Source organism: Amphibalanus amphitrite, unplaced genomic scaffold (genome assembly GCF_019059575.1).
Source record: "Amphibalanus amphitrite isolate SeventyFive unplaced genomic scaffold, NRLGWU_Aamphi_draft 000490F_arrow, whole genome shotgun sequence".
In the NCBI taxonomy this organism is placed as follows: Eukaryota; Metazoa; Arthropoda; class Thecostraca; order Balanomorpha; family Balanidae; genus Amphibalanus; species Amphibalanus amphitrite.
The window spans coordinates 59,138-74,430 of record NW_024881984.1 but is presented as its reverse complement, the minus strand read 5'-3'; the positions used below and the strand labels follow the sequence as shown (position 1 = coordinate 74,430).

Sequence of the window (15,293 nt, the reverse complement as noted above, 5' to 3'; positions counted from 1 at the left end):
GCCGCAAATGTTTGTTTTATGACGTCATATTCAATTTACTGACTTAAATGACACCTAAATTTTTTGGAAGTTTTGTACATCAAAAAGATTTGTCAGTAAATGACGTTTCAAATAACTAAATATTTATGTATTTCGAAAACCGAGCTATTTGCCAATTTTCTGTCACATTCACAAATAGCAGTTGATTTTGTCTAAATATGCAGGCATAAAGTAAGAAAAAAATAACAAGGTTTAAAATGGATTTATATGTCATCAAACGTCAAGCTTCCAAGTGAGGCTTCCCCACCGGCATAAGGGGAATGTAAACAAAAAAGACAAAAGACGGAAAAAAGAGGGTGGTAATATGCGTAAAATCATTATAAAATGGATTTCAATTAGGGCCGGGAGACAGTAAAAACTAAAAATCAGGGTATATGGAACATAAAAAATAGGCTCGTAAGCCAAATATCGACAATCGAGAATTAAGAACCCTGGGCTGGGGACACTTTTCCAACACTTTTCCAAGACGATATCGAATGTAGCATGCTATATGCCTATTTTTAGCTCAATAGTAGTGTACCCATTCCTTGACCGATATTTTCGATTCGCAACAAACGTGTATTCAAGCATATAGCTTGCACTTAAATGAAGCCTGACGTGGCTTGATACTTGACTTCCAGACTGGAAAAAAATGCACGCTATGCTCGAAATGTATGGCATAGTGGCGGGCTTATGCCGAAAATTTCAGAGTACGTCTGGCATAACTTCACATCAGCCATATTCAGCGCTTGGCAGCTGTGGAATTTTTTGGCGCTGGGCGGCCGCTGAATTTTCAGCGAATGGCAGTCATCAATTTTTGTGTCACGCTGGTCAATGTAGCAGCGGATTCGCCCTGCGGGCAACTCCGGAGAGGGTTCGGGTCTCGGCACAAGATGCTTGGTTGTGCGTGCTCTGACTCGAGCCGCCCTGAGTCTGTTCAGTGGATGAGCGTCGGCCCTGGTGAGGCCTCCACCCTGGGCGCGGAGATAAGACCTTGTTGGACCTCGCAGAGTATCGTGAAGTAATCCTGCAGTGGGTTCCTGTCTCCTGGCTACTGAGGGTCTGAGGGGAATAAGAGCATGGACGACCTGGCGAAACAAGCGACCGCCTGCCCTCGGACGCCTGCTCGCCGACCCGGGTGGTTTATTGTGCGGCCTCGCGTCAATGGCGGCACTACCAGTTGCAAGTTACAACTGGTCCAAGTCACTACCTATTCAGGCCACTCTTCAAGAGCATGCTGCAGCTCCCCATCCCCGGAGAGGACCGAGAGGACGCCGTTTCGGTGCATCAGATGAGAGCGTGGCGTGCCTGCAGTGCCCTGACAAGCGGTGTCCCGCGGCGCTCTGCGCCGTGTACCGAGAAGAGGCTGATTGTGATGTACTGGAGCCAGGGATGCGGAGCCGGAGCCGGAGCCGGAGCCGCCGGAGCCGGTATATTTTGCCCGGAGCCGGAGCCGGAGCGGAGCCGTGAAACAATATAGCCCGGAGCCGGAGCCGGAGCCGTCAAAAATGGGGGCGACTCCGGCTCCTTTTCTTAAGAGGAAACAATTATTTACCTAGTTCGGTTTGACAGTACAAACAAGGCGTAAAACAATGTGGTATTCAAAATAGCCTTGTTATACCAATACAAAAGCAACGTGTACCAAGTACCAATCCCATCGCCTTTTTTCTTCCACCCGTATTTAATTGATCGCATAGGGGATGTACTGAGTAGAAGCCGGAGCCGGAGCCGCCGGAGCCGGATCATTTTACTCGGAGCCGGAGCCGGAGCCGCCATGACATTTCACCCGGAGCCGGAGCCGGAGCCGGAGCCGATTTTTTTCTCCGGAGCCGGAGCCGGAGCCGGAGCCGTCTGAAATTTCCACGGCTCCGCATCCCTGATTGGAGCACTTGCTGTTCCGCTGCCCGGCCCTCGCTGGCGCCCGCCAGTCTCGAACACACCTCTCCGCCGGTTTGTCAGGCCCTGGAACTTACGGTCCCGCCGGGCCTTGTTTCACGGCACGACGCTACAGTGCGCTACGCGTATTGTGGAATTGGGTTTTAATGGAAACATCAACTAATTCGGACACTCAAACCCGGAACGCTCTGTCTGGTTGATATAGCTTTGGTCGGTAGATGTAGCTACTACACATGTGCTTTATGCAAAAGTGGTTTAATTTTGACGCAAACAGACACTTAACTTTCGGCGCAAATCATGCAGAAATTTCAGCACAAAATCGCTTGCGCAGAGTTTCGGCGCATGAGGGTCTCACGGGTGACGGGCGTCCCGCGTAGTTTGTGGATATTTTCCAGTCTGGCACTAGACTGACTTTACATTTAAACCTCACAATAATAGCTATAGGTAACTCAATACCTAACTCTGAACTCATAACTCAATTTTCACAGGTCTGGGAGTCAGGAAGCACAGGCCTGCTCCAGAATGGCTGCTACATGTAAGCAGCGGGTGTATGTAAGGGGATCCTACATGCCCTTTGAAGAAGATGAAACTCATGAGTTCAAGGGTCACAGGGAGATAGCGCCTGAAGATACACCGCCCTGGGCGTTCCGTCATCCGACTGAGAGCCAGTCCAGAAAGGCCATTTCCAGGTGAGCTCATGCAGTTGTATTGTGTTGTGATTACCGAGAATATAGTGAATTGTTAACATTTGTTTCTGATGGGGTTGGCCTGTGGATGGGGCAGCAAGTGAAGCCAGTTGAAGCCACTGAGTGGAACAGACCATCTGTATTGTGGGCACGCTAAGCCATGGCTTTTACAGCAGAAATTACAAGACTGGATGTTGTAGCCAAGAAGGATTGAGCAGCAAACTGCTTCCTGCAGGTACTGGTTCTAAGTCATTACATTCAGTTTCAACATTAGCTGAATGTTCTTAAAAAGATGTAGTAATAAAGCACCTCATGCTTACCCCACCTCATACCGGTTGACCAACCAAATCCTTCCCCCAGGAACCTGAACGCGTTCCTGAACACGGGCCTTGGCGGCGTGGTGTACTGCGGCGTGGACGACCGCGGCCGCGTGCTGGGCCTGCACCTGACCCGCTACCAGAAGGACCACATGCTCCTGTCGGTACGCTGCCTGCTGATGCGCTACCGGCCGGCAGTGCCGTCGGCTCGCTACCGGGTCACTTTTGTACCGGTGGTCAGCAGCGCGGAGGTGGACGACCCGCCGGCAGAGTTCGCGTGAGTTGACGACCTGTGGATGAGTGTGTGAGTTCGCGTGAGTTGCCGACGAGCTCATGACGAGTGTGTGAGCTATGTGTGATAGGTCATGTGTGGTTTGGTTTTATGTGTGTTTGTGACTTTGGTTCACGTTGTGTGTTGATCATTCCTGATGCATGAGCTGACTGATGCCTATTTTAGGTACCTTGACGTCATATATTTTTGTTCTTTTGCTTCACCTCAGCTTCTTATTCAATCAGACAACCTCTTGCACCTAACAGCTTTACGGAAAACCCACTAATCACCTAACAACTCACGATTCCCGCTCGCCCGTCACTCCGCCCACCCACTGCGTGTCTAACTACTGTGTGACGTCACCGGCTCAGCTATGACGTCAGCCGGCGCACGAAGCAGCACCTGGTGGCCACCTCCCACTACTGCTGGTGTGACGCCGACGCCAGGGCACGCTCCGTGTCGGTAAGGACGCTATTCTGGAAGATCCCGGGCAAATTTAACATTTGTTCTATGCTTCGTGTGGTACAACAGCTCGTAGAATGCTTGGTAGAGAATATGAGCTATATTATTTGCTCATATTTCATGGCTCTACAGGGATTTGAAAATCCTGTGCTGGCCTAGCTTTTGATTATCTTTTTTTTAGACGCCGTAGAGGCTGTGACATGATTGGTTGCGGTAACTTTAGATGTTCTTTTTGTCGTTAACTCGCCTTTAAGCAAGGTATTCCGAATGTTAAACGCAAAGCTATAAATGTTTTAGCTTATCACAGAGCCTGACCGTTCTTTTTTTTTTTTAGTATATTGATCGACTTTTCTCTGCTGTAGGGGATCATCCCACTCTCGTATGTGATCGAGATTGAGATCCTGCCCTGGGCGGACCGCGACAAGGCGCTGCATCCCTTCTACCTGACCGAGAGCGGCCAGTGCTACGTGCGCCGACAGGCCTCTATTATGCCGGTAAGCCACCTGCTTTCTTGTTCTCCCCTTGAAAAGAGTGCACGGGTCATGATCACAAGTTAGATGTAAATTTGGGGGAGTCCGCAATCCATGGCGTGTGTTGGAGTCATGATCAGTGTCGTCGCTCTTCGATGTTTTCATCAACTTTATCTGGCTAATTTCTTATGTTTGTTGATATTCTTTCTAAAAAGTAGAATATTATTATTTGCCGTCTCCGAACTTGGAAGCATATCTAAAACGATCGTCTCGTTTTATTTTGCAGCTGACGGCCGCTGACTGTATCCGGATCACCCGTCACCAGGCGGCAGCACTGATCCGCCGCCAGTCGGAGCAGATGGCACTGCAGTCGCAGCGGGACATCTCCGCGCTGCAGGCCCGCCTGGACTCGGGTCTGCTGGTCCCGGCTTCCTGCCGCTGCACCTCAGGGTCAGACACACCAGATCCACCCCGCCCGCCTACCGGAGAGAGTGCTGGGACTGTGGGGAGAGAGGACGGGCGCGCGGAGGGTGGGGAGGAGCTGGTAGTGGACGGAGCGGCGGCGTCAGGTGTGGATATGGTCCCGGCATCGGCTCAAATCTCAGCCGGTGCGAATGGGTTGATGGAGGGATGCTCTGGGGACAGAGAGGCGTCGGAGAGACGTGGTAGCTCCACTGACAGTGAACCACCTCAGGCGCAATCAGAAGATATGTTAGCTCCGTCTGTCTCAACTGAGCTCCCCAAAAGCCCCAGGAAGTTAACCCATAGCTCGTCTTCTGATAGTGGTGTGAGCTTAAGCCCCTCTTCGGACACCTCTCTAGCTAGGAAGTCATGTTCAGCTTTCATCAAGAAGTCCAGCTCTTCCAGTGATGTCGAGTCTTCCTGCGACGTCAAGCCGATTTCCACTGCCTCAACCGACGTCGACTCCAACCAAACGCCTCCCTCGGAACTCGCCGAGTCTACAGAGTTTGCCAGCGGGGTAGAGGCGGTCTCAGACCTGCTTCGGGAGGTACTGGCTGCAAGAATTCCGCCGCCGCCTTCCCAGCAGTGCCTCACAGACGGGGCAGGCGCGGGAGAGTCAGTCGAGAGCGACTCTTACCCGCGTACCTACGAGCAAAACAGCCAGACGCTCTCCGAGGCAAATTGCGGCACCGGAGAGTCAGAGAGTCATTTGGTGGTGTCTTCGATGGCCCCGGGAGAAAATGGATCGGATATTTCCCTGGTAGCTCCGGCGGCAGGGCCAGACCGGGCCCTGGTGGATCTGGAGACGAGTGGAACGGATCTAGAAACTAGTGAAACGCGTCTCGAAACAAGTGGAATGAGCGTAGATGGTGAACAGCTGGAGGAAATGAAGACAGCTCTAAACGCTTGTGGGGATATGGGCAACAGTGAGGCATTTTTGGGCAATAATGACACAAAGTTGGAACCCAGCGTGACTGAGCTGGATGACGAATCAGACTTGAAGCAGGCTGCTATGAGCTTCAGTGAATCTAGTCAGGTTGAAAAAGACCCAAATCTGGTTGCGAGCGATGTAGATCTGAATGCGAGTGATGTTGACTCGAGTGCCAAGGACTCTCGACACGATATGAGTGTGGTCGATCTAAATGCCAGCGAATCTGACGTTCCCATATGTGCGGCAAGTGACACAGACGCTAGCCGATCTGAGCTCACCCTCAGCGAGAGTGACACCTCTCTGCTGGCACCCGTTTCTCGTCTAACGCCGCGCGTGGGTGATAGCTACACATCCGCCGATACTACCGCCTCATCCTCATCGCCTGTCGTCTTCACACTGGCCGGAGAGTCTGACTCCGCTCCTACCACAGAGGTAGAGTCTGGCTACTCCTTCCCCAGAGAGGAGTCTCTGCTCTCCGTCTCTGACTCCACACTTGGAGTTCGTTCGGAACAGGAAACTCGCAGCGCCTTGCCTCTCGGAGGCGTCGACGCCTCTTCAGCACGAGTGCTGTCACGAGATGGCACTCCTAGCACGAAGAAGCTCCCTCGCGGCATTCGTGGTAGGGGAAAGGTGTTTGAGAATCCAGGCAAAGCCCAAGTAGCCACCGGCGGTATCCTAGGTCTGACACTTGAGGTGATGCCAGTCCAGAGCAAGGTTCGAGCCAATATTGGAAAGTTTATCGATGTGTCGGAGGCGTTTGGATCAGCTGGGCTGAACGGACGACAGTACGAGCTGGATTCTGACGACTCGGAAGACAGCTGGGACGCCGAGTACCAGCCTGAACACAGGCTGGTGGCCTCACTATCGGACGGTGCCACAGTGGTCTAAGTGTGGCACCGGAATGGCCAAAACGGCACTATGAGTCATTGGGAAAAGGTGGCGATCAAAATAGTATCAAATAGGCTTGCCGTCGCATCAGCTATCGAAATGAACAGTCATTTCCCATTGAGCTATTTTAGGAGAAAGTTAGTGTACAAACGGGGCATTTACACAAAAACAGAGTGTTGTCGCTAGCCATTGTGAATAATGTTCTGGTCATTACCTCGTGATACTTTTGCCTAATTTTATATTTCTGTTGGTATTTCTGTCTGTTCATTGTCGACGAGAAACTGTCTTTAAATAGCCCCGACATTCGGGGTCCTGCTCTAGCACTGCCAATGCGTGGTTTCCACGGCCAGTCGTAGGATCTCAGGTAGTGCTTGCTTCGTGCTCACCACGTGCTCACGCTCAAACTGCTGGCGTTTGCCTGACTATAAGGATGTCAAACGTCCAGTATTGTTCACTTTTTCCCACTGTATTTTCCATAACATTGCACTGCCTATTTTGGATTGTTGGATTTATTCTCAGTCATTTCTAGTCAACTGATTCGTTCAGTTATTCATTCTGTTGGAATACCTCTCTGAGACGAATATTGGCTTCGTAGGCTTGTATTCCTTTGTCTCTGGATGGCGTTTTCAAAGCTAGTTTTGAAACATTACCCTGCTGCCTGAACGCTATGTGAAATCAGTACCGGCTTTGCTTTTTTGCTTCCATCTTCGTCGTTAATTTGTGCTTCACTTTCGTACACTGACTCAGCGTTATGCCTGAGTTTTTTTTTTTGTGTAGTTATAGGGCTTTGTTGTTTTTTCCTTCGAACTGGTTTTCCTAGCTGAAATAATCGGATGGCACGACAGTCGCTCTGTATGCCGCGAGCTTAAATCTAAGATCAAATTTGCGAAAACAAGTATGTCAACTCCTTCCCATATGTATAGTATGTCAACTTCTATCTCATGCGTACAAATATTTGGCAGGCCTTATTCATGTTCGATTTCTATAGCATTATTGGCTATGTGTTGTATAGCTCGGTTCGCTGAATTTAATTATAAGGGGGATTTGTGGCATTAAATGTGTAGGTGGTCGGTTCGCTTCACTGCCTTACTCAACAGTTGTGTTTTATAACCAAGGCAATATGAGCTGTGAATGGCATTTTGCACTGTTTTGTATCTTAATACAAAATGAATCAGAATTGCTTTTTATCCTTCGTCGATATTGTGTCTGAGAGCATACAAGAGCCGATGAAAGGGGCATCCGAATGCCGTGGTGAAACTGGATATGTTATTCTATTGCACCCATTTCCCTCCCCAGTGACCCGCCAGTGATGAAATCTGACGACACCGTGCCCCGTGCCACCGTTCCCCATTGACCCCCCCCCCCCCCTCCTCGATCGGTCCTCGCGCTGAACCAGCCTGCTGACCGGTATCCGCCGCCCCCCCCCTCCCGACTCCTTCCGGTGACTCCTGATCGGCCCCTGACCGGTCAGTCACCTGCTGACTGCGTTCCTGTCGCCTCGTCAACCTCCCATCGGTCGCCGACCCGACCCCGTTTCCAGTCCACCCCATCCTCTCCGCGCCCTCCCCGCTCTCCGCCGGTCCACCTAGCCCCCTTCCGAGGGCGCCGGGGTCCCGCCGGCCGCCGGTGGCTCACGCCTCACTCAGACATCTGCTGCTCGCGGGATCACCATGATCGGTCGGGGGTGGCCGGTGGCCCTGCTCGTGGTCGCCGCCCTGCTCGGAGCGGCTGACGCGGTATCGTATAGGGCAGTGGGTAGAAGCCGCGCCCGCTGCCTCTCCGAGCATACCTGCAAGGCGGTTTGTAAGTACGGTAACGCGTACCTGAAGGAAGAGTGCCGGAGGTGCCACCCCGAGCTCTGTCCAGGTGAGTGAGACGGGTGAAATGTGGCGATGGGAAGGGTGGGAAGTAATTACACATACTGTGGGGAAGAGGTGCGGTGAGTGAGGTCTGATTTCAGGTGCTGTGTATGAACGATGTAGTGGGTCATGGGTGAAGTGAATTTTGGAATGGCTTCTCTGATTTCCATGTGATGCGTGCCGTGTGGGCGTTTATTTTTGCACGTTGTGATACCCAAATAGTTTTTTATTATTAAATGGAGCTTTCTGGGAGGCTACCGAATTACCTATTTCGTGTTCTTTTTATTGTTATTCAGTTTAAAGCCATTGTCAAATAACGCATTGTTTTTTTCTCCCATGCCATCTGACTAATCGGGATTAGTTTCATCATTGAGTTTGCATTTTTCCTTGCTTTCTCATTTAAATGCATCACTTGATAGGAGTAGTAGAGTTGAGAGAGCTTAATATGCTTTATAATCACATTCGATTTGAGCTCGATTGCAGAAGGCACGAACGTCCCCTTTGATTTTCTATTGAATATTCTTCCCGTTTGTGCATCGGTGCTCACTAAAAGCGATCCACCAATTCCCAGATGAATGATACCCAACGGCTAGCTTCAGAATCATACTCGCTGTAACTGAATATCGTTAGCTCCTTTTAGCTCCAGCGGCCTTTCAGTAGCTAAATCTACATTCTGACGTTTTGCAAAATCTATGGGTTTTGTTGTCACCGAAAATGGTCCGAGAAATTCGGTTTCCTGTTTGGTAGGGCGAGTTTGGAGGATAATAGGAACAGGGTGTCTTTGATTTCAGATAGGCCCCGCTAGGCGCTAACCCTGCTCCCGTCTTTTAGACTCAAATACAATGTCAACCGTAATACGTTCCCAATTTAGTTCACAGCATCGATAAATTTTCTGACATTCCGCGGCTCGCTATGACACCCCGTCACATAATTTGAAACCTTCTCACATACAATGACACAACCTGACACAATGTGTCACCCCTGACACCTGCCCCCGTCCACCCTCCCTCAGAGCCTCGCACGCCGGCCGAGTCCCAGCCCCAGCCGCCTCCCCCGTCACCCAACTCGGCGGCACCCGGCTGCCTGGACCAGAACGGCGTCCTGAGAGAGCCCCAGGCCACCTGGGTGGACAATCAGGACTACCCCTGCATCATCTACACATGTCCCAAGGAGGGAGGAGACTACGAGATCGACGACCTGACCATCAACTGCCTACCGGAGCCTTCGGATGAGCTCGGTACGTGTACACCCAGCAGAAACCTCGGCCAGTGCTGTTTCAACTACACGTGCCACAGCAGCAATCCGACCTCCCAGTCGAGCTGTGTGGATAGTAACGGCATACTCCGCGAGCCGGACGAAGTGTGGAACGATGATGATTTGAACACCTGTGTGACCTTTGTCTGCGCCAACGGCGTTGTCAAAGAGATATCGAACCTGACGATCCTGTGTAGGCCTCTGCCGGGCCCGGGCTGTATTCCGTACCGTGCACCCAAGGAGTGTTGCTACAGCTACAACTGCTCCATCACCGTGAACCAGACGCTTTGTCGAGACACGGAGGGAAACTACCGGCGGGATGGCGACACTTGGTACGACGATGTCACCTATCCCTGCATCAAGTACGTCTGCCGCGGAGGGACCACAGAGATCGAGTACGACCTCACCAGCACCTGTGAGGAAGAGAAACCCAACTGTGTCGCCTACCGCGCCGAGGGTGCCTGCTGCCACAACTACACGTGCTACTGCGAGTTTCAGGGCGGCCGACGGGAGCACGGGGAGGAGTTTTTCGACAGTGACGCCCACCCGTGTCGGCTGCTGCGCTGTGATAACGGGGTTATCTCGTCAGTGGCGTCCCTGGATGACTGTCAGCCGCTCAACTGTTCGGAAACCATCCGGCCGGTCGGCGAGTGCTGCAAACGCTGCGGTGAGTGAATGGAGCGCGCGAGCGCTCAGACAACGAGGTGAGGGTAATGGTTCTTCGTGTCTTACGAGGGGTGGAAAGATTGGTAATCGGTCAATTCAAACAACTCTTCCATTAATAATTTAATTCAGCTACAAATATCGTGTCATTTCTGAAGGTTGCTACTAATTGATAGGTAATATGGCATACCTTTGCACTATTTGCCTGCTAGCTTTTGATAGCTTCAGTTCATCGCTCTTGCAACACGCGTTCTCCTTTTGCTTCTGTCTTTCACCATTTTCTACTTCGTCACTCCAGCCTTCCTGCCGTCTGCCGCCAACACTTCCCTCCCTTTGACCCTTCCTCCCATCTGACCCTTCTGACCTGGCTCCCAACTCTCCCACATACAGCCCTGTGCCTGCACGACGGCACCGAGTACCAGGAGGGTGAATCGCTGTACGACGACCAGACGCGGCCGTGCCGTCGACTCCGCTGTGAGGGCGGCCAGGTAGTGTTTGAGGAGGACGAGTCGCGCTACTGTGAGCCGTCGCCCGACCCCAGCTGTACGCCCTGGCACATGGAGGGACTCTGCTGTCCCAAGTGGGACTGCGAGGAACGTGAGTTTCAATCCAATTGCTCTTCACTCTAACAAGGCCCGGGAGCGCGAGACCTTTCGTTTTTGGTCTTTTCTGTCTTTCAGTTTTGTAGATTTTTACGAGAAGGTTATTTCTTTTCTAAGCAATTCTCAGTTACCGAGTATTTTAAAGCGTTAGTTCGCCAATGCTAACCGTCATTCATTAACATCATCTCAGTTACTCTCAGCCACCAAGTATTGTATATCGTTAATTCGCCAATCGTTGATCATTTCCCGCAACGTTCGCTAACCAGTAACCACCACTCTCCTTTCCCAGAACCCTGTATGATAGACGGTGTGAAGCACGACCACGGCACCACGTGGCCCGAGGACCCCCAGAAGCCGTGCAGACACCTGATCTGCAACAACAGCCAGGTGCTAACGTTCTCGGAGGAACCGCCGTGCCCCGAGGCGCCCAGCGGCTACAACTGCGTGCGGCGAGACGTGCCCTACAAGTGCTGCCCCGAGTGGGACTGTGTTACCAGTGAGTCGCCCATATGGACCATCTATTTTTATTTCTGTCGGTAAATGTTGCCATTAGGGAGTGTCCAATGTTCAAGGTTGGGATATGGTCGGACTAGGGTAGTTGCTGTAGCCGTCGCTAGATGGCAGTGGTGGTTAACGCCTGGAGGGATATGCTGTACCGCAATGCCGGGGCCATGCGGTCCGATGGTAGATGGCATTAGAAGTCGGCTTTCTAGAGCTGGAGGTTTTCTCTGAACGTGATTTTTATGTATGAGCATGCTTATTTATTGCTCGTTGCCTATTTATTACCCAATATACATGCTTACAAGCACCCTCATCTTTACCCTACAGTCACTATTGGATTGTATTTTCTTATTCAATTTGCTTTTCACCGTGTAGCTCGCAGTTCCATCATGCCTACAGTCACGCTGTGTAGCTTCTCAGCTTCCATCAACTTCTTTAGCGTTTCCGCTTAGCTGCTATTCAATGGCAAAATATTTTACTTGGATTTGACTTTAAGGTGAGTAAAATACAAATCTCTTGAAAACTGTTTATTTCATGTTTCATGTTATGCTCTCCGCCCTTTGACCCCTCCCCTCTTCTCTGCTCAGTCGAATGTCAGTACGGCACCGACCCGGTGCAGGTGTACTCGGAGGGGCAGCGCTGGGTGGATGACCAGACTCACCCGTGCAAACACTTCACGTGCACAAAGGCCGGGGTGCTGAAGACCAAGGATCTGACGGAGCGGTGTGAGAAACTGGAGCCGCCCGACTGTCCGACCGAGAGGGAGCTCGGACAATGCTGCAAACGCTGCATTCCCAGACGTAAATGGAGGGAGGGTGTGATGGAGCTACGTGTAGAAGTAGCATTTGTGTACTACTAGATAGCCAATGTCGGTCGAAAAAAACTTGAGTTTGAGTGTAGCAGGTGATAATCAACTAAGGAATAAACCACGGGATGACGATCTTATATGCTCAGTTTATAACTGCCATTTTTTATAGTGAGTGGGCGAATTTTAAATTTTAACATTTTTATTAGTGGATTTTTACTCCTGGCTGGCATCAGGTACAGGAGTCACCGAGCGATGAGCCCTCACACTCTGATCTATGTAGTATGCATGACTCGTGAATCACATTGAAACCCAACAGCGACCCATGCACCCGCCCCATCACCTCCCCCCCCCTCTTTCTCCGTCAGCCCACCAGTGTGTGGACAGTAACGGCGGCCGTCACGACGTCAGCGAGACCTACTTCGACGACCCGGACACCGAGTGTGTGCTGGTGCGGTGTGTGACCAACGGCACCGAGACCGTGTACGACCGGCGCAACAACTGTCCGCGCGACCCGCGGCTCACCAACCCGCGCTGCAGCCAGGTGGCCACCGCCGACTGCTGTCCCGTCTACCACTGCCGTGAGTTATCGACTGCTGTCCCGTCTACCACTGCCGTGAGTCATTGACTGTTGTCCCGTCTACCACTGCCGTGAGTCAGAGAACTTGTCCGGCCTATCACCTGCCGTGAGTTATAACAGACTGCTGTCCCGTCTACCACTGCCGTGAGTTGTATAGGAAGGGAGGGAAGGGGTGGCCACCGCCGACTGCTGTCCCGTCTACCACTGCCGTGAGTTAAAAAGAGAAGGGAGGGAGGGGGTGGCTACCGCCGACTGCTGTCCCGTCTACCACTGCCGTGAGTTACTGCTGTCCCGTCTACCACTGCCGTGAGTTACTGCTGTCCCGTCTACCACTGCCGTGAGTTACTGCTGTCCCGTCTACCACTGCCGTGAGTTACTGCTGTCCCGTCTACCACTGCCGTGAGTTACTGCTGTCCCGTCTACCACTGCCGTGAATTACTGCTGTCCCGTCTACCACTGCCGTGAGTTGTAGGAGGGGTCACCCACCGCCGACTGCTGTCCCGTCTACCACTGCAGTGAGTAATAGGAGGGGAGAGAAGGGGTCACCCACTGCAGGCTGCTTTCCCGTCTACCACTGCCGTGAGTTATGTCCCGTTTACCACTGCCTTGAGCTATCAGACTGCTGTCCCGTCTACCATTGCCGTGAGTTATATCAGACTGCTGTCCCGTCCACCACTGCCGTCAGTAAGAGATAGGAGTCAGTCTGTCGACTACCGTGCCGCCTTCCACTTACATTATATCAAACCTGTCCGTCTACACTCTCCCCTTTTGACACCCCTTCCTCCCGTCTCTCCCCACAGCGGCGTGCGAGTACCAGGGCCGCCAGTACCGGACTGGTGAGCGCTGGTGGGATAGCGAGGAGCGCCAGTGCACACGCTACGTATGTGGCTACGACGGCACCAACACCACCGTGTTCACCCGCCTGCCGTGCCGCCCCGTGCGGCCCGGCTGCGTGGCCAGCTACCGCGGCTACGAGTGCTGTCACTACAAGTACACGTGCATGTTTGACCCGGAGGATAATCTAATTCCCATGCCGCAGACCGGCAGGAGTTTTGATTTTAACTGAGGGAGAGTAGTAGTGTTCCAACGGAGTAGTGGGTGCCTTTGGTGGGCACTCTTTGTAGTCGAAACTGCAAGGCGAAGTTTGCGGCATGGGATATTATCAGTCCAGTTGATATTAGTTTGAAGACTATTGAGAAGCATGTTTGGAGAGATGTAGGTAGTTTGGTTTGACGACTGGCAAATTATTCTAGCTAAACGAAGAAGCCTGGTGAATCACAAATGGTAGGGGAAGGTGGGGTAAGACGGACCAGCTAAGGTTTGAGGCTGCATACCTTGCTACACTGCTCTCGTAATTCATATTATTTATAGTCTTCGGAATGCTCAATCCTTCCTCTGTTGATATGTGTAAAGACTAAATTTCAAATTAAAGACATCTAGGTGGTGGATGCTCTTAAAGAGGGACATGTCAAAAACTCAGACAAGAAAAAACGTGGGGTAAGGCGGACCACCCAGCAGTGCCTGCTATCCGTTCATGTGTGTTACACTTCTGCTCTGTACTCTTGTAAGAAAAAGTAACCAGAATGGTAAAATAACAAAATGAGCCTTTATTCTTTACTCATGTGTGATGGAAGTGCAGCTAAAAACTGGGAACATGTGTGTTGATTGTCGTTTGGCATGAATGCATGCTAATTGCTAACTGAGCACTTGCATGCATGGCTCACATGCAACAAAGACTCCTTCCTGAAAAAATAGCTTACTTAAACTTGTGTCAATGTTTTGGAAAAGAACTTTCCATATGCAGGGTACAATGGACCACCACAGGGTAAGATGGACCACAGTGGTCCGTCTTGCCCCAAATCTAAATTCTGTCATTATCATGACGTATATGTCAAATAGCCCAACATTGCAAAACCTTGCCTTTCCTTAAGTGTGACTATAACTAAGTTTATAACTTTGTTCTTCACAGTTAAGTGCAAAATAGAAACTAATCATGCAAGAAAGGCGCCGTAATTGAATCACCCGTAGACCTCTTATATTAGATCGGTTTGACGAAAAACAACATTTTTCTCAATAACTCAAAAGCTATGCATCCTAGCAGCATGAGCTCAAGGTGGCCATTGTTACGAAGGAAAACAAACATAGTGAGTGCATAAAGCAGTAGATACCAGCAGCGGTTCAGCCGGGAGGGCTGGTGGTCCGTCTTGCCCCGCTGGGCCGTCTTACCCCACCTTCCTCTACATAGGTAATTCACTGGCAAAATGTTTAGCAATATGGTGTTCTGACTTCTGAGGGCATGAGCGACTATCATGCCGTTCTGCCTGTTTGTATGTACTGTGGGAGGTTCCTGCTGGATGAGATAAATATATATATTTATATCGACATCTGCTTGTTTTTTTTGCTGCGTGAATTTAAGTTTTAGGACGCTACTAATACTATACTTGAGTTGCAACTACAACATAACTACTTAAGTTCTTTAGCGGAACGGAATGGCGTAAAAAATGTGCTGCTCATTCTTAAGTGCCTACTCGTATTCCGCCACACCATCACCAAATGATACTGCAATGATAAGCAACGACAAATTGTCAAAAAGTTATACAAGTCCGCTGAAATAGGCTGGAAATGGCC

General features: G+C 51.0%; 2 protein-coding genes across 4 annotated transcripts; both read left to right on the top strand.

The window, feature by feature from the left end:
- The first annotated feature begins 295 nt into the window (after positions 1-295).
- LOC122392530 (mucin-12-like) lies at positions 296-7,083 on the top strand. 3 transcript variants are annotated; one of them, XM_043387491.1, is made up of 6 exons: positions 296-338; positions 2,403-2,603; positions 2,961-3,194; positions 3,560-3,650; positions 4,013-4,144; positions 4,407-7,083. In XM_043387491.1, the coding sequence occupies exons 2-6, from the start codon at positions 2,437-2,439 to the stop codon at positions 6,399-6,401; spliced, it is 2,619 nt and encodes an 872-aa protein (XP_043243426.1). In that variant the 5' UTR covers positions 296-338; positions 2,403-2,436; the 3' UTR covers positions 6,402-7,083. The 3 variants fall into 3 exon arrangements, with proteins under 3 accessions (XP_043243426.1, XP_043243427.1, XP_043243425.1); XM_043387492.1 differs by having other exon boundaries at positions 296-347; XM_043387490.1 differs by lacking the exon at positions 296-338 and adding an exon at positions 362-390.
- Positions 7,084-7,870: 787 nt separating this feature from the next.
- LOC122392529 (kielin/chordin-like protein) lies at positions 7,871-15,049 on the top strand. The gene is made up of 7 exons (XM_043387489.1): positions 7,871-8,267; positions 9,273-10,181; positions 10,568-10,774; positions 11,069-11,275; positions 11,868-12,080; positions 12,454-12,666; positions 13,466-15,049. Exons 1-7 carry the CDS (start codon positions 8,072-8,074, stop codon positions 13,729-13,731), a joined length of 2,211 nt encoding a protein of 736 aa, XP_043243424.1. The 5' UTR covers positions 7,871-8,071; the 3' UTR covers positions 13,732-15,049.
- The last annotated feature ends 244 nt before the right edge of the window (positions 15,050-15,293 follow it).